General features: G+C 32.5%; 1 protein-coding gene across 1 annotated transcript in view; it reads right to left on the reverse strand.

Annotated features, from left to right (window-relative positions):
* The window catches only part of LOC124531984 (CUGBP Elav-like family member 4), a 703,320-nt gene that overhangs the window by 30,801 nt on the left and 648,472 nt on the right, over window positions 1-24,047 (reverse strand). Inside the window, exon 6 of the mRNA XM_047106589.1 lies at window positions 14,287-14,366. Coding sequence (XP_046962545.1) covers window positions 14,287-14,366 — 80 coding nt within the window. The remainder of the gene's footprint in view (window positions 1-14,286; window positions 14,367-24,047) is intronic.

Here is a 24,047-nt window from a genome sequence, read left to right on the forward strand (position 1 = left end):
ATGGACTAGTGGTTAAAACAATTATATTAATCGAAGGTTGTGCGTTCAAATGTGGTACTGATTTCATGTGTTTAATTAGTAATTTGTATATTATCTAGTTTTAGGAGAACATCGAGTTTAACGGTCACTTGGTGGTAGGGTTGGTATCCACGCCTGGGTAGGTACCACTCATAGTAGAATATACCAGTAAGCAACATTTCTTAGGATTAAAGGTGAGTTAGCCTGTATAAATAAAACCTTAATAATAGTACATATTTCTTACAGCGCAACATCTACAAATATGGTCGGTGGTGACCACTTACCATCAATGCTACAGCAAACTATACACTAATATAACACATTAAAGTATCAAACGAAAACAATTAGCATAAAATTCAATATAAACGTATTTATGTATGTATAAATAAAGTATGTTGTTCAAGTATCTAGTTACTTGTAAATTTTTTACACAAATTATGCATTTACGTGTTTTCTCGCCTAATTATTACCTGCACGGTGCAGAGGGGAGCAAGTTCGCTGATTTAATGCCGAGGTACTGAGATAATTTTATGCACGAAGCAGACCCGGCATTCAACGAAACCGGAGTCTAATTACCCTTTGTTATTTTATGTTAATAAATTTCATCCCGATTACTGGAGAGCGTTTAGTCGGCTTCGCATTATAGTATATTATTTTTTTTATTTTGAATCATGTTGTTGTGGCTAATTTTATATTTTACCTTTTGTTTTTGTTCTTATATTTCACACTAATTAATATGAACTCATATGTTCATAAAAAATGGTACCTTATAATAAAAAATACACTAAAACCTCCATAGGTTAAAAGTTTTCGCTTGTTATATACTTTGCGCATATATGTGTATATAAATAAAGGTAGTGAGATTATAATTGTTTTTTTTTTTTACTTTAATTAGGTTAACCTAATTTTATTAGGAATTTTAACAAATTTAATAAAAATATAAAATAAGCAGTATTGAAAAATAACTGACTCCATAAAATTACTCGTATATACTCGAAGACTGAATCTAATGACAAATAAATCATCTATATGTGTATAATATAAATAAAATTTATATGTATAATAAAAATAATCAGAACATACATTAATTGGTGGTGAATTTACAATTGTAATATAACGATACAAATTTTCTTTTATGAGTCTATGTGAACATATAATATTTAGAATTTGATATCATAAACTAATTCTCATATGATAAAAATCATACCAACGCCATCTATTAATGACAACTAATAAATATAATTTGATTAACATAAAGATGAACAGATTTAATATAATTTGTTTTAGTTATATATAAAAAGTAGGATTGCAAAGTAAAGAAAATTTTCTCCATTTTTCTTTATCTATTGTGGAACGTCGGCATCAGTCGATTCGCTCGGGACGGGATAGCCACATAGATATGTAAATGTTTTCAATAAGGGAGGAGAGGTACAGAGTTGTGACATACGGATATACGGCGTGAATATTCGTTATATTGTATAAATTGTAGGCAACGTTCGTATTTTGCTCGGAGCTACGAAATTTACTTTGATGAAACGCTTGTATATAGAAATAGTTTATGATGATATCTTAGATAGGTTCTATTTTATAATATATTACCCCAATGTAAGAACGATTTTACAGTAGGATATATAAGTTTTAATACCATTGTGTTTCACTACAGTAATATGTCATTGATGGAATAGAGTAATTACTGAATTTCTTTTCCGTAAATATCTCTACTTTTTTATGCCACAGACACATTTAAACGATTAATAAATGCCGCTGCTAATAGATTTGTTACTATAATATCAATAGAATATTAATAATTCCTCATATCAACAATGAAACACCAAACCGTGGGAACGAAGATGATATGTGCTTTGTGCCAGTAGTTACATTAGCTTACTTACCCTTCAAACTAGAATACAATAATGCTAAGTATAGCTCCTTGCCGGTATAATATATGATCCTTATCAAGTATGAAAAAATTAGATTAGCAACTGTTTATTTAAAGAAATCCATACCAATAAAATAAATGTAGATTATATAACATAACTTACTAAATTTATTCGTGTGACTAAAAAACAAATAATGCTATTTCCTTTTATTTTAAATTGGACTAAATTTGAAGGTGGAATAAAGTTTCCGCCAGATCGTGTCTAACATATGTTTTTAATAACGATCGTGCCACGTGCTGCGACCGGCTGTTACTGTTAGCTACGAATAGCACACGGCGATAAACAGAAATGTTCAAACTAAATTATAGGTTGTTTTGTCTTTTAATTTACAGTTCTGTATTGTAATAATATCTAATTATAACAAAAAAAAAAAGAAAATTATAACTTTACAAGTAGATTCAATTAATCAACGGAGTTTTATTAACAAATATAAAAAAATAATGTTTCCAAATTTGAATTATGTTCGATTTTTATTTTGCTGATAAATAGTTTTTGTCTATATTTTTTGCAAAATTTACATAAGATATCACATCATAAGTCAATGAAAATGCGTCACAGTTTTGGACTTTGGACAATTGGATTTACAGAATAGAAGAATAGTGATATCTTCCTCTGCTATAATAATTGCATAGTATAAAACAAAGTTGTTTATCGCTGTCTGTCCCTATGTATGCTTAGATCTTTTAAATTACGCAACGGATTTTCATGCGGTTTTTTAATAGATAGAGTGATTCGAGAGGAAGATTTTGTATATAACACATGGACACTGTAGTAAAGAAACACTGATAATTAATTTTAGAAGTTTCTAATGTGATGTCGTAAATGAACAAATTCTGTATTATATTTAGTATGAGTGTTCTCATGTGATGCAGGCGGGTCGCTAGTTGGAACTAAAAATCGAACCAATAACTGTTGCAGAATATAATTTTACATTTAAATATATAATAGTATCATAAAATCATTTTGTTACCCTTAATAACTGTCAGTAATATATAAACGGTCTACGACGTAGCACGCTTGCCTTGAAGATATCAATAAAGTCTAGATTTGAAGAGACCAAGGTTATATCTATTGAGAAATACTGGCTTGGGTAAAGTATTGCATAGTTTACAACTTTATACATAACCACATATAAATAGCTTATCATTCTCTTTTGCATTGTATAATGTATATAAGAGAATGTTTATAACAAAACTTCTGTCAATATGTTAATAATTCACAGTTAATACTTTAGTTAAAAGTTCTAACAATATCAATATCTAGTTGGAATTGCTTTGAGAGCAAACAGAACGGTAGATTCCATGTTGATCTTACAAGTTTTGAATGGGTCCAATTTGGGTCAATTTCCTTCAGAAGGTTCCCAGACGCATTCTACGGATTTTGTCGGAATGGACTTTTATTGACATACCTATCCTCCCTTCGATTTTATATACGCAGGATGAGATTAGATTTTGAGCGCTGCATTTCTCATTATGTTTCTATATATATGTATACAAAATTTCAATATATATACACAGCGAAAAAACCTGCTTTGCTTCTTTATTTTTTTGTGTCTTACGTATATTTATTAGCCAATAGTTAGCGGTCACTAGTGCCTATATACCTTGTTGAATAATAAAATAAATATGATTTTCTCATTTTCCCCATATAATAAAACGGTTTAACATATGATTTCGCTTATAATTTTTATTGATTATCATAATCACATGTTGACAATTTTTAATATAGAACAAAATAGGATTTACGTACTATAATAATAAATCTATAATAAATAAATATGGGACAACATCACATACATTACTCTGGTCCCAATGTAAGTAGATAAAGCACTTGTGTTATGGATATCAGAAGTTACAACGGTACCATTAACACCCAGACCCAAGACAATATAGAAAACTAATGAATTTTCTACATCGACTCGACCGGGAATCGAACCCGGGACCTCGGAGTGGCGTACCCATGATAACCGGTGTACACACTACTCGACCACGGAGGTCGTCAAAACTGTGTATATTGTAACTATATTTCATATAAATAATGTCGTAAAAACCCCTTAATTTCATTCTTGTAAAGTTGAGCGGGTCGCTAGTAAAATGTAACTTAAATATGAAACCTTTTTGCTCACGACACAAAACATTTTCACATCAACGCAAAGTCATCCACTTAGTAGGAACGTGTAAACAGATGAGCTCATAAACTACGCATACAAACCTCACACACTTTATAACGTGATTACAGCACGTACTCTGATTCCTAAACAAATATACAGACTTATCTGCGTCTTCATTTTAAAATGGCGTACAATGTTTGTACCTGATGTTCACTCGCACTGCGGTAAATCTTGTGCGTATTATCTTTTAAGATATAATATTCAATGACAAATATGCACGGATGGCTATTTGCAAAAAATAAATGGGATTTAAATATTTTTAAAAATAGAACTAAGTTGCAGTTTCGTTTATACTTTTAGAAGTTGAAATTAGTTGTGCGCAGTTCTGTCTAAAAAAGTTCTTATACATCCGAAAGTACTCGAAAAATTATCGCAAAAGGCTCTCGACTAATTAGCATCTGTACACATTTCTGCGAGCCATATTTTTCTCTGTTTATTTATGCCTGCGATGTTGATACACAGTGCGCGTCGTATTTGAATGACGCCCGACCGGGACCGCTTTAATAAGGGTCGTTTCGCACTGTTTGTACTGATGCTGGAAATCTCTTAATTTTGCGCCCGCCTCGCCCATAAGCTCAGTAAATAGTACTCCGCTCCTTTAACGCTTCAAACAGAGCAAGATGAAAATTGTGAAAGACTTTGTGGATACGTTTGACAAGCTTTTAACAATCTTTTCGAAATCTTTCATTGTTATTTTCCTTGTTTTAACGAAAAACAAAAAAAAAACAACATGAGATTATGTTTTGCGTGGGGTATTTTTGTGTATTCCACAAAATTCCTCAGTCCGTAATGAATTTTGTGTTGCAGTTATTTGAAAATACGAGTAAAAATTTGGTGAAAAATGTTTCACAATTAATGAAATCAAGGAATATTTTTAATTAAATTGAATCATGTAGTCACCCTTAAAACACGGCTAAATATAACCAGAGTGAGATCGGGTTTATAATTGGTTGTCGGAGCTCATACGTTTATCATTTGATATGAGGTTATATCGTCTCCTTGATGACTTGGGACAGGCTTCGTACGTGCATAGTGCTCCAGGTAACTATTTAATCTAGACTCGTTATGGTTATGAAATATTGCGGCTTGGAGGGTTGATACGAGCACCGTATAACAGTATAATCAAGAATTTATTTATGAAACCTGGCCTGAGCAATATGTATTATTTTTTTAATCAATTTAAAAAAAGAAGGTATATCTCCCTCTTGAATTCATCTGTATATATCTTAGTGTAAAACTATTTAGTTAATACTTGATTGATACCAAGGAGGTCCCATTTCAATTTTATTGGCACATAATAATAAAAACTCATTTCAAAATAAGAACGTATAGTCATTAATTTTTTTTAAATTTATTTTAAGAGTGACAATGTCGCTCCGTTTGTAACACTATAAGTTTTTATTTAGTTCTTATTTTGAAAATAGTTTTTATTTTAAAATCAAGCAGAAGCTTAAAAATAAATAATAAATTATTGTATTTATTGAGTAATCGCTTTAGAGCAAAAAGTTACGCGATCAGTTTCCCTAAGTGTATAATATTATTTGAAACTTTAAGTGGCATTTAAAGATCTGAATTATCTCTCGTTTCAGATCTTTCTCATTCATGGATAATTGCTGGCACTCGAATAGAATAAAGTTTATGAAGTCGATTCTGTAGAATTTACCTGATAAGTGAAAAAAATAAACGATATCGACTTTAAATCCCTTTCAATCTTGAGATCCATCTCGGAACCTTTCATGGCTGTCAATTTATGTAAAAAAAACGAAAGTTTCGTAAGGATTACTTTGGCTTTCGAGTTTTAAGAAAATGGAATCCAATTATTCCGGACGTTTCGGATATTTTAACATTGTCTTAGTTAACTAAATTTATTCGGGCCTACAGCTGAAGAATGAAAATTGTGGCCATTATATCATCCAAATGAAAAACTGCCATGAATTTTTTAATTATTTTCTTCAACGACTTTCATTACACAAGTAAATTTTCATAACAATTACTCAGACACTGAATAAGTTTAAACTTAGGAATGTTAATCAAATAAACAATTGTTATCTATACATATAATAAAATTGGAGTGTCTGTTTCTAATATTAAAATAGCCATTTATACTCAATGCTTATGTATTTATACACGGTACATATATAAAAATAACATTTTTTACAATTTTCGTCGGTCTGTCTGTCTGTTTGTTTCGGCTAATCTCTAGAACAGCTGACGGGACTTTCACTGGCAGATAACTGATATAATAGGGAGTAACCCAGGCAAGCACCACTATATATATGTGCTTAATTTGTGTTTATAATTCATCTCGTGCTCGGCGGTGAAGGAAAACATCGTGAGGAAACCTGCATGTGTCTAATTTCATCGAAATTCTGCCACATGTGCATTCCATCAACCCGCATTGGAACAGCGAAATATGTTCTAAACCCCTCCTTAATGGAAGAGGAGGCCTTATCTTAGCAGTGGGAAATTTACAGGATGTACTTTACTTTACTTTACTTTTTTACTTAGGCTACAATTTTTTTTTGTTAAATTCAAACGCGTACAAGGTCGCGGGCACAGCTAGTATTATATATCTTTCGAAGATACCCCGCAGTGTAGCCTGTAAGCAAATTAATTGATTGCGGTCGATCACAATTTACGGCTTTGTCTAGGTTGAGGGGTTGAATGAGTTTGTCAATCTAGTAATAAATAGCAAAGGTCAGAGAGGTCTCTGGAGATCAGCCAACTCGAAGCTACATCGTGAAGACAGCTCGGCGCCGTGAGTGCACCTGTCGTAGCTAACTTAATGTTATATACAGCATACTAGGTATATATACATACGTATATACATATGTGGCAACACTTACTAATAATGATAAACAATTACGTATGAGTTGTAATGTAGACAGTCTGGATAAACTGAACAAATAACAAGCGATCACGCGGTCGAATATCTACCCGCTGGTCCGACCAGATTTTTGTGGAATAGGTTGGTGGTCGTGCATATGGGCAACCTGATGGTAAGTGGTCACCATAGCCGAAAGACAATAACGCTGTAAGAAATATTAACTAATCCTTACATCGTCAATGCGCCACCAACTTTGGGAACTAAGATGTTATGTCCCTTGTGCCTGTAGTTACACTGGCTCACTCACCCTTCAAACCGGAACACAACAATACTGAGTAATGTTGTTTAGCGGTAGAATAACTGATGAGTGGGACCACCCACTCATCCTACCCAGACGGGTTTGCACAAAGCCCTACCACCAAGTAATATAACGCGAGTCAATATTCCGACTGCCCTGAGAATAGCCACGGGCAGAGTGGTGTGGAGGAAGCTAGTCACATCGGTGTGCTTGCCTGGGTTTGAATTCAGCTCTAAGTAAATGGTAAGTGATTAAATTGATGTAATATAAATAACATTTAAATGGCCATATAAAAGTTCGTGTAATCGTCATAAAAAGATAACTTCTATTAAAATCAACCAACTATGCATAAGACACGAAACTAATCTAGCTACCTCATAAAAAGACCCTCGCGAAGGCATGTTATTAAACGAAATAAGTTTATAGTTTCCATAAAATATCCCCAACAAGGCCCTCTCTGATATACGTCCCAGTAGATTGTTAAAACGGTCCTCCCAGTTTGGGCCTCCGGCACTAGAAAATTTCTCCTAATAAGGCAAAAGGCCTTCGAGAGTCCAATTATTAAAAACAGTGGATTGTGATGGCATTATATGTTTTGAAGTTGAAACTAAAGTGGTGTAAATATTCTCTAGATGTTTGTGGCGAGCTCTTATATTAGATCATATTTAAGATAAAATTATTTATTTATAATACAGCATAAAAATGTCGATGAGATTTATTACAGATTAAATAAACAAAAACGTTTAAATACAAATGTAATATATCGTGTGTATAGAAATGTACGAACAAAGGGAGTAGTTAAACTAAGCTATATACATATAACTATAATCCCAAATATTATCGGCACCAAGTCGAAGGCAGAAATGGCAATAGAATTCGGCAGGCTAGCCGATAATTCCTTTAACGGAGGCGGCACAAAGCGCGCCTTTGGATTTGCTGTACTTCGCTTAATGACGTTTTTGTCTCATCGTATCCAAAAGCCAGTGCTTGTATTTTGTTAAAATATTGATTCGGAAATTCGAAACGGGAATTTCGAATCCCGATTAAATTAATGTATCTCAATCTTGAGAGACGAGATGGCCCAGTGGTTAGAACGCGTGCATCTTAACTGATGATTGCGGGTTCAAACCTAGACAAGCACCACTGAACATTCGTGTGCTTAATGTGTGTTTGTAATTCATCTCGTTCTCGGCGGTGAAGGTAAACATCGTGAGGAAACCTGCATGTGTCAAATTCCAATTTAAATTCTGCCACATGTGTATTCCATCCACCTTCTCCTCAAAGGGAGAGGAGACCTTAGCAAAGTAGTGGGAAATTTACACGCTGTTGTTGTAATATATCTTTGACCAAGATTTGGTTGACTCTCTAAGAAATTCAGGGTAATTTTAATTGTAATTGTAGTTTTATTCTTGAAGGAGTTAGTACCAAGTTATTGGCGTTCGACCCTGTACGAAATATTAACCATTCCATAAATCCCCTATGCGCCATTAACATCGGGAAGTAAGATGTGCCTTACGCCTGAAATTAAATTGGCCCACTCATTTCCCGAAACGCAACTACCCTTATACAAAATTCTTGCAAATAAATTAGGTGTTTATTAACATTATTATTTTTTATGAAATATTACGTCACCCATTTTATAAATAGAATATTTGATATATGCCAGGAAGATTACGATTGTCAAAATCATAAAGCTTCATCGAATTCGCGTCACAGGTGATTGAAAACGTAATCTAGTAATTGATATAAAAACTTTTTGTTGAAATACTCCGCAGATGAATAGAGTTGCTTTAGTATAGAGAAAACAAATATGACATAAGTAATATACAATAGAGAGATCAACTTCGTTAATGGGTTATAATTTCTAAATAATCGAACTTAATATATACGGTGGAACCATTATTGTGATTAGTCTAACTTTTTTTACCGCATCCTATTTTTTCTTAAGCCTTTAAAAAAATGTTAATATGGTTTTAAGGAAAATATTCGTTTAATAATATTCTATGTTTAATGGATTTTAATTAAATACATAAAATATAATATGAATATGAATAGAATGCGTGCTTTTTAACCGTTGATTGCGGGTTCAAACCCAGGCAAGCACCACTGAATATTCATGTACTTAAATTGTGTTTATAATTCATCTCGTACTCGGCGGTGAAGAAAAACATCTAAGAAATTCTGCCACATGTGTATTCCTACAAACCGCATTGGAACAGCGTGGTGGAGTATGTTCCAAACCTTTTCCTTAAAGGGATAGGAGGTCTTATCACAGCAGTGGGAAATTTACAGGCTGTTGTTGTTGTATTGTATCAATAAAATTATGTATGAATTGTGTATACGTACTACACATACAAAATATTATGAGAAGGATTGTGAAGAATTATTTAAAAAATATTTATCATAATACTATTAGTTCAAATATACATTATTCAGGTAAGCTTCTCCGAGCAGTTGAATCGCAATTTTGCAAAATGAATTAAACGTAAGACACCTGTTCAGAAATTAAATTTTACCGAGATGAACTGGCTTTAAACTTTCTAGTTATTCGCTAACCGATTATAAATTAATTTATGATTTTATTTTTATCCTTATTTAAAATTAAATTATATGTCCTAAAGATTATTTTGAGAGATAAACAAAGTATTACTTTATAGCAAGATTATTAATAAATTTTCTTTGTGGTAGAGCTTTGTGAAAGCCGATTAGGTAGATACCACCAATAGATATTCTACTACTATAAATAGTACTCAGTATTGTTGTGTGCCGATTTGAAGGATGATATACTACAGGCAAAAGAGACATGACATTTTATTTGTCAAGATTGGTGGTGCATTTGCGATGTAATGGTTAATATTTCTTACAGCGCTAATGTATATGGGTGGTGGTGACCACTTACCATCACGTGCCCCATATGCTCATCTGTCAATATATACCATAGTAAAATCCTAGATGACATTGTCCGACCTATGTACATATATAATTATAATAACTAGCCACCCGCCCCGGTTTCGCACGGGTGCAATACTGATACTAAACATACTACAGAATTTGTTTAATAACGACATCACATTGCAAACTTCTAAAATTATCCCTGTTTCTTTACTATATTGTTCATGTATTATATACGCATACCTTCCCCTTGAATCACACTATCTATTAAAATAACCGCATCAAAATCCGTTGCATAGTTTTAAAGATTTAAGCGTACAAAGGGACATAGGGACAGAAAAAGCGACTTTGTTTTATACTATGTCAAGATATACATTACATTTCACTCATATATTGCGAGTTAAACAAACAGAGCTAATAATAGGAGAGATTATTAAAATACGGTAATATTCGTTAAGTTTATTAATTTAATAAAATTAACATTCATTTTCGTATACGAGATACTGTCATATATTTTTGTATCACATGTGGTCTTGTGACCGAAATTTACACATAAATCACAGCAAGTTTCACCAGTCCGAATGTATTTTTACCGATAACATAGTCTCAGCGAAGCTCGAGGGAAACAACCGCTAATTAAAACTTAAGCGGCTGGCCCGGACAGTCAATTTTAGGACTTTTTGCCGTACCTCCCCGAACTGGACTTCGTTTACAACAAACGCTACATATTAAAAAGACTAATAAGTTGCTTAAACAAGAGGTTCTTTTAGCCTAAAGCTAAGTGCAATGGGTAAAATATATTTTATATCTTTACTTCTATTCTCTCTGTCAAAAGTAAAAAAAGTAACAGCCTGTAAATTTCCACTGCTGGGATACTGATCTCCTCTCCCATTAAGGATAAGCTTGGAACATATTCCACTACGCTGTTCCAAAGCGGGTAGGTAGAATGCACGTGTGGCAGAATTTCAATGAAATTAGAGACGTGCAGGTTTCCACACGATGTTTTCCTTCACCGCCGAGCACGAGATGAATTATAAACACAAATTAAGCACTTATATATAGTGGTGCTTGTTTGGGTTTGAACCCGAAATCATCGGTTAAGATGCACGTGTTCTAACCACTGGGCCATCTCGGCTCTTTCTTCTGTCTGTCAAAGTAATAACTTTTTCGTTTGTAATTGACAGCTGGTTGGAAGCTTCAAGCCTGACTCCAATTTCTTTGGGTGTACCTGGGTTAGTTTATCATCATAACACGTAGAAGCTTATGTACTTTGTTAATGGATGCGCTTAAACGAACGTACTCTTAATCGGTTCACACAAATATATTCCAAAATCGATACTGGGATATATTTTAATAAATAGTTCGATTCGTGTCTACTCGCTCGACGAAGATTTCAATCGTCTCGTGACAGGTATGATAGCAGGCGAAATGTAATTCCATATTCATAAACAGATCGTCATCACTGTCCAGATTCAAAATTAAATGAAAACTTTTTGTATCCGTGCGAAATTAGCAGTTAAACAGGCTTGCTAATCGAAATAAATTAACAAAAAAAAGAAAAGTTGAACATTTCAAAAATCGAATACGAATACTCGTTATTTTAATGAAGTTTGAAAATGTATACGTGAGGATTAAAAACAGTTCACATTTAATCAAGCAGACAACTTTAATAAGGCTTAATGATGACGTATTTATTATTTTGTATAATTAACGTGTGCTACACGCTGGACTACGTAAACACACTTACAACGGAATACACACAAAATGAGTGTTTGCGTGGACGCGTTGTTAACAGAAATTGCCACGTGAATACGTTATTGTCGGTCAAATAAGGAATAATATAACACCATTAAATTTAAGCTGTCAAGTTAAAAAGGTTATGTGATCAATATTATATATGCTGGAACCCCAATTTTACATTTAAACTATTTTAATATTCTTTGATTATAATTTAGTTGTGAAAATACAAGTGGATTAAATGAAGATCAAATTTTATTTAATGGACTAGTATTGAGAAAATGACTGTAGAAAGATGGCGAATCTAGGAAAAATGAAATCAACAAATACTAATAGTACTACTACTACTAATTTATCATTAAGAAATAATAAGTATAATTATTATTTTTCGACAAATCATTTAAGATTCTTATTTGATAAAGTTAAAGATGACATTCTCCGATGATAAATGGTCACTACATTTATTTCTAACGAAGTCTAACCTGTTGGTTTAGCTCAGGAGATAATACATTGTAATATTGTATGGTCTTCATTTCCTTACTTTAATAATCCAGTAGAACGGCAATCTGACACGATCGGAGAGATCATGCGTAGTATCTACAGCTTTACGTATTTTCACTCCCGCGCCTCGTAAGGTATAGGAGTAAACAGTGTCAATTTAAAAAATCCGGGAAATTTCCCTTCTCAGAAGAATGTCCAATAATCTATCATGCTCTCAATATGGGATTTGAACCAAAGAATTTTCGTGACAAGTTATGAAAGTCACTGTAATTATTTGTATTGAAGAATATGAAATAGACGTATCTTGGGATATCCAGTTGGAACGAAATTGCTTTGCGCGATGTATTCAATAATAAGCGTAAATGAAACGTTCCAAAAATAAGACGTAATCATCATTGTCTTGATGTCATTCTATATTTGTTACCGATATATTGAATTGCATTGGAAATAACTCTGCATACTTTTATAGTCTGTTGTGTATTTGCCTACTATTATTGCTTTGGTGATGATTGAAAAACTTACATAATTTATTGATAAGAAAAAACTCTTTGATTTTTTATTTTGAATTATTGATGATCCGTATGGTAGTATGTACGCCGGTTTTCATGGGTACGCCACTCCGAGGTTCCGGATTCGATTCCAGGCTATTTCGAAAAAGTAGAAAAAGTTCATAAGTTTCTATGTCGTCTTGGGTCTGGGTGTTTGTGGTACCGTCGTTACTTCAGATTTTCCACAACACAAATGCTTTAGCTATTTACATTAGAATCAGAGTTATGTGTGTGATGTTATTTACTTATTATTACTAGCGATTTTATAGATTATTACGGGTGCAATGTGTAATTTAAGCGCAAAAAATTTTAGATATCACTTTAAAACTTCTAAAACTAGCAGTTTTTCTCTAATGTATTGTGTGTGTATAATACATAAAAACCTTATTTTTAAATGAATCTGCCTTTAAAAATTTAGTTGTGTAATTCTAAAGATCTAAGCATACATACTGACAGACAGCGGTGAGCGGCTTTGTTTATACTATGTAATGATTGTTATTTATTATTATTATAAATAAAAAAACCACTAAATATTATAAATGTTTTTGAAGATTCTCAGCTTCGAAAACAGACTTCACAAACAGTGGTTTCGCTACTCGAGGCGTTTGCTATTGTTAAACTAAAACTCAACCCAACACGACACACGATATAAGACAAGATGGAAACTTTGAATACTCTGAGCGTATAAATTAATTTGCCACGATTATTTTGTTTTGTCGTTGTTGATATTAAAACAATAACTTTTGTCGGCAATTTTGCTAACACTGTCAGCAGCAAATAGTTTGTGCTTATAAATGTAAGGATTTCAAGCAGCACGTGTAAGTTTTTCTTGTTACTTTTCTTCAACACGTAACACCATATGAATGAATTATGCACATTGTTTAATTATAACCAAAATGTATTTTATACTAGAGTATACTCTATCACGCACTGTTGAATATTCGTTACAATATTAAACTAAATGTAAAGGCATCACAGTGAACCGGAAATGTATGTATGTACGTTGTATGAAAAAGAAATGACATGTAACTTTAAATTACTTTCTATCGACATTATAAATCAACGAATTTGTCATCTGTGTAACTTATTACTTATTAGGTTGTGCGTTTTATTTATGTTTAACACATTTAATCTATTTCTTAGATTAATTATTCCGTGGCGAATCATTGGCACTAAAATCTTAAGCCATATTTGATTGTATTTTTTCAGTTCACCTATCCTTTCAATCGAAAACGTAGCAGTACTTGACTGTTTATTGTAACGCATATTTAGTAGAGTAATAAGTGAAACCAGAAGAAGTAAGAAGTGTTATATATACATAATTTAGTGTAATTATATTTAATATTCGTACTTACAGGCATAGTTTGACTGCCGTGCAGACTTGTGATGGCTGCTTGTGCTTCCTGGTGTGAACTGAACTTTACGAACGCACAACCTGAAAATAAAATAAAAATCTGTTAGAAATATAATAAAGACGATGCTGCTCGCCAGTTCTGTTACCTGAACCTGGCCGACACGCTACCGCGTGTCTAGATAAAATATAATTGATACAGAAATAAAATATCTTTATTGTGATTTCTAATCAAATATTTTACGAAACTTTCAGATAGTTTTTTCGGTGTTTGAATAATTTTTTTTTAAGCATAAATACAATCTCATATTTTTGAAGTCGCTTGGTTATGGATGATGTCTTAGTTGTGAACACAGGTGATTCTATAATTATATGTAATTGAAATTGTTAACGAGCACATTTAAATATTTCGACGACCTCAATGGTCGAGTGGTGTGCACACCGCTTTTCATGGGTACGCCACTTTGAGGTCCTGGGTTCGATTCCCGGCCGAGTCGATGTAGATTACCATTAGTTTTCTATGTTGTCTTGGATCTGGGTGTTTGTGGTACCGTCGTTACTTCTGATTTCCATAACACAAGTGCTTCAGCTACTTCCATTGGGATCAGAGTAATGTATGTGATGTTGTCTCATATTAATTATTATTATTATTTATTTATTCCGATACATACTACTAATAGTCGACCGCTTTCGCTCTCTTCGTCCTTCGTTTAAAGGTCTGCATTTATAAATTTTACAAGCTTGCGTCAGTTTAATCACGTTCTTAATGTAAACGGTAGGTTATTGGATTTAATTCTTTCAAATCTACACTGTGATGTATCTCGTACCGCCCCTTTATCTGAACCAGAGGATGCCCACCACCCTGCTCTCTGTCTTAGTGATGTATCAGGCAAAAAAAGAGATGAAGTTTGCTTCATACCAAATTTCATTAAATTCGGTTCAGCGGATTGGTCAGAAAGACCGAGATTTCACATTTATAATATTAATATAGATTAAAGAGATTTTTATCCATTTTGTTTAAGAATTTTAATATATTTGCATCGAATACAAAACATATAACAATCGAGTGTCCGAAATATTTTCATCCAGTTCGTGGTGTAACGTTTCAATTAAACAGCGAATGGGACGAAATTGAACGGACCGTTTGTTTAGATTTTTCCCTGCGCCCTTACTCTGATCGAATCATCATCGTTTGAATGAACGAGTCACATCAAGACGTAAGAATGTATTTAACTATTAATTTTTAGGACGTTTCGTAGCGGTCTTTAAACAGCAGATATTGATAGTGAGAGCCAAGCTGAAATAGGTTTAAGACTTCTACAAGACCGTTACTTATTTATTATTACGAGACTATTGTATTATTAAAGATGCTTATGTGTTTACGAGTCTAAGTAAAAGGTAATATTTACAAAATATAAAATACGTTTAAATATCAAAAAGAGTATACTTATGTCATTCGATGTATCATTTAATATAATATCGAAAGGTACTTCGTCTAATTTCGTTTTATTTTATATTATGTACCAATAATATATATGAAATAAAAAATCTGTTTTACAAAGTAAAGTCTCTATTACCTTATACCTGTTGACTTCCAAGCAGGATATATTAATTTAAATAATTATATTAACTAAAATGACTTTGTATTTTTTAAATGTTGAAAAAGAGTAACTACTGAGTTTATTGCCTGTTCTTCACGGTAGAATCTACTTTCCGAACCGGTGGTAGCTTCACTTAATTGTAATATGACGATTCAAAAGTGCTTGTATTAGCCTATTTGAACAAAGTTTATTTTGGTTTTGATTTTAGAAGAGTTGTTCTAGACACAACAACAATAACTGTAAATTATCCACTCCTCTTTCTTTGAGAAGGTTTGGAACATATTCCACCACGCAGTTCGAAGATGGAAGCGTTTTAACCACTGGGCTATCTTGCCTCTCCTAGACACCCTAAGCTGATAATATAAAACACTTTCTTGACTCCGAGATTAACATTTAAATGACAGTGTAAATTAGCCTTTATAAACGCTGCATATGGCAAGATGATTGAGCTGATTAAACTTAAATTTAATCTTGCCGAGATCTTATATAAGATTGATATGTGATCTGAATATTACCAGTAATTGTGTACAGATTGTATTCTGAATATATTTGTGTTAATACTACTATAACATAACGTATTAGCTACGGATACATAATGTTCGAGCTGAGATGGCCCAGTGGTTAGAACGCGTGCATCTTAACCGACGATTGCGGGTTCAAACCCAGGCAAGCACCACTATATTTATGTGCTTAATTTGTGTTAATAATTCATCTCGTGCTGGGCGTTAAGGAAAACATCGCGAGGAAACCTGCATGTGCCTAATTTCATCGAAATTCTGCCACATGTGCATTCCACCAAGCCGCATTGGAACAGCCTGGTGGAATATGTTCCAATTCCTCTCATTAATGAAAGAGGAGGCCTTATCGCAGCAGTAGGAAATTTACAGGCTGTTACTTTACACAATGTTCAAGTAACGAACATCAGGTTACGATGATACGGACTATGAATGGTTCAATGAAATCGAGCCTTATCATGTTTCATTAAAATATACTTTATTCAAATAGACTTTTACAAACACTTTTGATTCTTTCCGAAAGGTACATTCTTTAGAGGAGAAACTTAGTACTTACGCTTTTTCGACATTTTGAGACACATTATGTTACTTAAATAAAGTTACATATGTACATATACATAATATATCCTTCCTGAAAGTCAATAAATATTAGCTTCTTTCATTACGGTTATTTTATCAAACCATTTGAATTTACGAATCAGCAAAGTTAAAAATATCTGCATAAATTAATTTTAGAAGCGAACGTTTTTATAATGCCATTGAAAACAAAACACCTTAATAAAACAATAGCGCATGCGCATAAATTTGAATAAATAATTAAATTCAACTTGATCATCGGATATTTTATTTTAATGCTCTAATTTAATTGGAAGCCTCACACAGCTTGGAAGTTAATCGACTGTAATTGATTCATTCATAATTATTATTAGTGGTCTTATATAGAAATATTTTATTAACATAATAATTAATAACATTAAATGCTTAAATATGTACAAATATCAACTAAAACTACTTACTATATATTACTACTACGTTACTGTATAAATCTTGACCGCGTGGAATGGTGGCAAGAATGCTAGCAGCATTAGTGGTCTATATATTTTTGATCTTAATTCAATTTTGCTTTATGTAATTTCTTTTATTTCCTTATTTAAAGCAAATGGTAAGTAAATAAGTAGACAGTGGATTCAAACGCATCTTTAGGCTCTTGATATAATCGTTTAACTAACCGCATAATACGATCTTGACAGTGAATTTATTTTACAAATTAATATCTTGACACGAACAATTTTATCAAATTCTGAAAACGGTAATGAGGTTTTGCTCTCTACGCTTTATTTAAAGGAAATGTATTTACAGATGGTATCAATATCGGTATGGCGTTTGAAAACGGTAAGATTTTTTTCAAAAATTACATACACTAAAATAAAATATTAATATACATTAAACTTAATCTATACTAATATTATAAATGTGAGAGTAGCTGTACGTCTGTGTGACAAAATCAATGGACCGAATTTCAATGAAAATTGGTGAGAAGCAAACTTGAACTCTAAGAAAGGAAAAGTTACTTATTTTGTTCTATCATATAATAACCAACCTTTAAGACGCAAGCGAAGTCGGGCGGCAGTTAGTCTTGTATAATTACATATCACGAATCGAAAATAATTCACCAAAGACTAGAAAAAAGTTGTAAAAACAAACCATACAACAGTAAAGAACCTATTACTTACGATAAATAAATTAGATCCACACTTATGTCAAAAAGTGTCAATTATACCCACTGACACACTCACACATCAATGACATTCAAAAGTGGAATACCCTCTAAGAGGTCTTTGCCCAGTGATGGGACATTATTAATTTGTATTATACACCAACTATTGTCCTTTAAATAATCCAGAGCTTCTTGACAAGGAAAATAATCCGTTACGAAACTGTCTCTCCAGACTGTCGCCTTGTCTTGTTTCAAAATGTCACATCATATTAATGTAATTTGCATACATCTGAATAAGCATTAAACTGTGACAAAGGCTCTCTTATGGGTAAGTAAGAAGGGCATGGAGTAATATCATTTGTTCTGAACAATGAGTTAGATCTTCGGAAATGGTGTAACACAATAGCACGGTGTATGGTGTTACGGTTAATGCAAGGTTATAGAATGATCTCGATAATAACAATATATTGCTATTATAAAAAATTCGAAATTAAAAAAATATTTAAAAATAGAACGCGTACGTTATTTTTTTAAAAAATATCTTTGCATAAAAACGTTTGTGTTTTTTTTTGTAGTTAACGCATTTCAAAACACTAGTTATAAATAATAACTGAAATATAATTGTAATATATCATATTTTATATATTAAACTTTATTTCATTTACGAACATATTATATTACTTCAACTAGCAAATGGACTTCACATTAAGGATATGACCGCTTACTCTTCTTGAAATATGTTAACTGACATTTATGTTTATTTTTGTTCCTAAAATATATCCAATTAAAGAGTAAATTAACTAACCTAAGTACATATATTAGGTTGTGCGTTAATAGTAGTCAGCATGTTTTTAACTATTTGCTAGGCTCAACAACAACAATGCTTATTGAGAGAAAATAAGATTCACAACGCGTTGTTGTCACTGTAAAACACACATGAGACGCCCATGATATGGCAGACAGATGATCGCATAGTAGGTATCGTATTCGACTATCATGCGATTTAAATTGTTTGCTTAATGAGCGGTAACGTTCCTTGTGTTCCTTTCAATTTAAGTTCCTTCCAATGTAACATGTATGTCGATTAATAGAAACAAGCGAAATACTTTGTATGAAAAGCCTTTAGTATGTAAAAGATGTAACAGATGCAAGTAACAAAATTTAAAACAAATAACATATACAGTATACTTCATACTATGATTGAACATACAATCCGTGTTGAAAACTCAATAAAGTTCACGAAAGATTTTCCGTAAACAGAAATCCACTCAATTTTCATTCCCGTTAAAAGCGCCTAAAAAAATTCGGCGCGCGGAAAAAAACAAAAAACCTTAAACAACAACGCGCACCGGGATTATCGCTCAATTTTTCAATAACAAGCTGTCAGAGCGCAGTGTGGCGGGGGCCTTATCAATCTTGCTTCCCACAGGTGCGATGAGAGGGACGGAGATATGGAAACGAGATGGGTAAGACAGGGAAAGAGTGCGTGTCCGCTTAATGACGACTGATGGATTTGCCGGTTATGAAGATAGGATTATAGAACCCAAAGTTGGATTTAACAACTAAATCACCAGTGATCTTTCAGAAATATTGGACGTGTCTGATGTTTTCTTTGAAGGAGAAAATTAGAATGGCGTACGGAGTTTTTCGCATTTACAATTTTCTTTATCCCTTAATCCTCGAAATCTTAAGCAATGTACGTTCACAAATATTTTATGTCACCCCTCATTGTATTTACATTTGTGATACGTTTTTTTTGTTCGTAGTAATAAAAATATTACACAAAGACCTGTTTTATACATTTTCGAAAAACGCGAGAGCAACTGTGTTTTAAAAAAAAAAAACCTTTTAGAATACAGCGTTTCGTATACAAAGGTACGATGGCACATTGCATCAAACAAAACTTCAATGGAAATAGTATCAGAAAAAAAAATTCCATAGCGAAACTGGATTTCTTTCAGAACGTACATGAAATATCTCGAGTTCATTATAAGAAAATGTCAGTATTATAAGTTATTAACATTTTCGCGGTTAAATAAATGAGCGAGTCTTTATTGAATCAGCTTTAGTGAATCCTTGCGGGGAATAAAAAGTGTACCAAAGAGATTGCGGACTTTTATCTTTTGTGGGGAATCTTCAAAGGAATTATGCCTGATTGGTTTCATTCGTTACGACTCCTCGGACACGCTTGATTTAGTTTCGTTAAAATTTTTGAAGACCTTTTTTTTTCGTTTAGCACCGAGTCTGGAACTATTTACGTTTATATCTATTTTACCTTTTTACTTTGCTCATATTTACGAGCGCTGTGTTTGCGATTTTGACGTCGAATATGGCGATAAATCATTTTGCCCAAGAATTGTGCCCTTTAACAAATCTTGCTAATATTATTATTAATGTGAAAACGAGTGTATTTGTTTTGAGTATTATTTGTTAAAGAGCATATTTTGCTTTATTTAGATAATATTATTTGATAGGTATATAAAATATTGTATAAAATTATATTTTGAAAAATAGTAGCATTTGTGACTTTTGCAAGACTAATAGCTTAGATACTTTTTTGGTGCTTGCTGATTGGGGTTAGAGTGTTTAAGTCAGTATCAAGTAGCAAGCAGCAAAGAATAGTGTTATGTCAGTAAGGCAGTATAAAACATACGAATGGGATAACATCTTAGTTCCCAAAAAATTACGAAAAATGGCGAAGTAAGGAATGGTTAAAATGACGTATGGCGCCAATGCCTATGGACGGTACTGACCATTTACCACCAAGCAGTCCGGTCGCATACTTCTCTTATGAAAAAAGGAAACATGTTATAGGAATCGCACCGTCTTCTATTTTTCTATGCGCTTTTCATACCTACATAACTCTTCAAATAAAAAAATAAACAAATTATATATTTTTTGTATAGAACGCTTTGTAGAGTTTAGTGCTATATACTAAAATAAATATTAACATAATTATGAAGAAATATGTTTATCCTTATTAATATTATAAATGAGTTAATTTGCTTCAAACCTCTTAGCTCTATCGTTATAAAATTTTGAATATTGGTTGTCCAGTGTATAATAACAGTACTCAGTATTTTTGTGTTCCGGTTTGAAAGAGTGAGCCAGTGTAACTACAGGCACAAGAGACATAACATCTTAGTTCCCAAGGTTGGTGGCACATTGACGATGTAAGGAATAGTTAATATTTCTTACAGCGTCATTGTCTATGGGTGATTGTGACCACTTACCATCAGGTGGGCCATATGTTCATCCGCCAACCAATACAATAAAAAAGGAGGCATTAGGTTCCTTACACGCGTCCCAACCGAATTGAGTCTCTCGCTCATAGTCGAGACGGAAACTAATACGAATGAAAAAAACTAAGAATTTCAGAAGTTTAATAACAATAAAACAATCGATGGCAAATGAAATCCAGTTCAGACGGACACGATTATATTATTCGCTCCGTTCCTAATTCCGTATGAAATAAAATGTAATCACCGAACTTTTTCTCCATTACACCTTTGGCGTTTTCGTAGCGAACCGATAATCACGGAAGGCATTAAACGTTTGACAATCCGACGCAGTCTCCATGGCGCCTACAGTGGGATGCGATACGTTAGCCCGCGAGTTGGAAGTCGAAAAGTTCCATGTACAGTACGACACAACTTAGATGTAGCATCGGCAAATTCAGATTACTTCCGATTTATAAACCTTATGACGACCTCCGTGGTCTAATACTGTCTACACCGGTTTTTCATGGGTAAGCATAGGCTGAGTCAATTTAGAAAAAGTTCATTAGAATTAATTAAGTTTCACTAAAATTAATTAAGTTTTGTTATTATTGTTATTTTTAATTCTTCATATAGTGACCCTAGTCTTTATTACTTACTGCTTCTAATTTGTAATAGATATCAGTGGAAACTTGATTGGTTTATGTATTAATTTATTATGTTTTCATATTACTGTTCTATTGTACTGTTTGTTTCCCGCAAATAAATAAATAAAATAAATTAGCTTTCTATGTCTGGATGTTTGTGGTATAGTAGTTACTTCTGATTTTCCAAAACCAAAGTGTTTTAACTACTTACATTGGGGTCAGAGTAATGTTTGTGATGTTGTCTATAGTAATAGAAAAAGCTCCCTTTCGCGCCTTTCGACGCTATTCGTCGTTATAGATTCTCGACGTGTCAAACTGACGAATATATTAGGTCATATGACATACACGTTATTACGTTTATGTAAAGATCATATTCACATAAGAAATAAATATTGATAATTTGGGATAGCGTACTCAATTCGGATGTGATCGGTATTACGAATTTTGCCGATGCTACATCTAAGGTGTGTCGTATACGTGTAACTATTTACTGCTGCATACGTGTGTAACTATGAAGCAATTTATTAACTGCTATCGGTGTTCGAGCACGCATGCTACTTTCACATTAGATTACTTGCCGACAGTAAACTGAGATGGCTCAGTGGTTAGGGCACGAGAATCTTGGCGGACGATCTCGGGTTCAAATCCTAGGATTTATTATTAATTTTCATTTGCTTAATTTGTGTTTATAGTTAATCACGTGTTTGGTGGCGAATTAAAAACATTATATAATCTGTTGGATGTAATTTTCTCTTTACTTTTTTTGCGTACAGTGGAATTGCAACATTATTATTTCTTATTATTAAGCTGAATTAACATCAGCGGTTTTAAGGTGATATCAAACTTATAACAACAGTCCTGGCAGCTTGCTTGCTAACAGTATATAATATAGATACATATAATACTTGAAACATTGGAAAGACGAATAATAAATATTACTTGTAAGTTGATTTTTTACCTTTCACGAGTGTATTGCGTAAGTAAGGTCTTATAAAAAAGCTCTGCAGTTATTAAAATTTAAAATTAAATATAGAATAATAAAATATCGTAAACATTCACTATATCAATAAAATATTCAAATGTAATAAAGTTATCAAATCTATTTTACAATGTTCAAGTTTTTTGAACATTTGTTATACAACAATTCATAGACACAGGTATTTAAGCCGTTAATAATAGTCGTGACAGAATATGCGTTCCGTAAAATACATTTATTTGCACGTCTGTTTTTTATTACATAGGAATGTTTAGAACATCTGTTTGCATAAAATATGTGACACGTCCTCGAATTATTGTTATCTACAGATCTACGGATCATTCTACAGCTTGTGAAATGTTATTATTTTATAGAAAAAAGGTCTTATAACAGCTGAATATGATGAACTTAATAAAATTTTGCATACGCGTTGACGGTATTACTAGATAATAGATTATCTAATATTAGACTGAGAAAAGAACTATTTATATACTTTAGTTAAATATTTTCCTTTAAATCATAAAAATGCAAAACAATAATCAAATTAGTTAGATATACGTTTCTTTTTTAATTAATAATGATTTGTTCATTTGTTTTAAATTCTATGATACAAAGTGTATAAAGTTTTCGTTTTTACTTTAAATGATTTAATAGAAATTATTTTTAAAACCACCTTGTCTCGTGGATTTGTTTGGATAATAAATTTGAGCATTAATCATCAAATCTGCTGAGCAAAAAAGAGGGGCGCATCTCACGACGTTTGCAATACTGAGTTATGTATATTGGGAAAAGGGCGTATCTGCAATTTTCACTTTTACTTTCGAGTATCCTTTCATACACGTCATAAAATAGAAATATTATTATTTTTAAGGCACTTGATGTAAATTTAAATAATATATTAAAACGAACACATTTTCCTAAACCTGTTGACGTAATTAATAAGACAAGTTGAAAAGGCGCGAATCATATATACATCTTATCAATGTATTTTTGTCATCATCACTAAATTAGGATGAAAATCTCAGGTATAAAGTCAGTAGGTTACATCTAGAAGTATAGAATAAAAGTAGTCATAATTATTTATTTAGAAT

The sequence above is a fragment of the Vanessa cardui genome, chromosome 8 (assembly GCF_905220365.1).
Source record: "Vanessa cardui chromosome 8, ilVanCard2.1, whole genome shotgun sequence".
Taxonomy (NCBI): domain Eukaryota; kingdom Metazoa; phylum Arthropoda; class Insecta; order Lepidoptera; family Nymphalidae; genus Vanessa; species Vanessa cardui.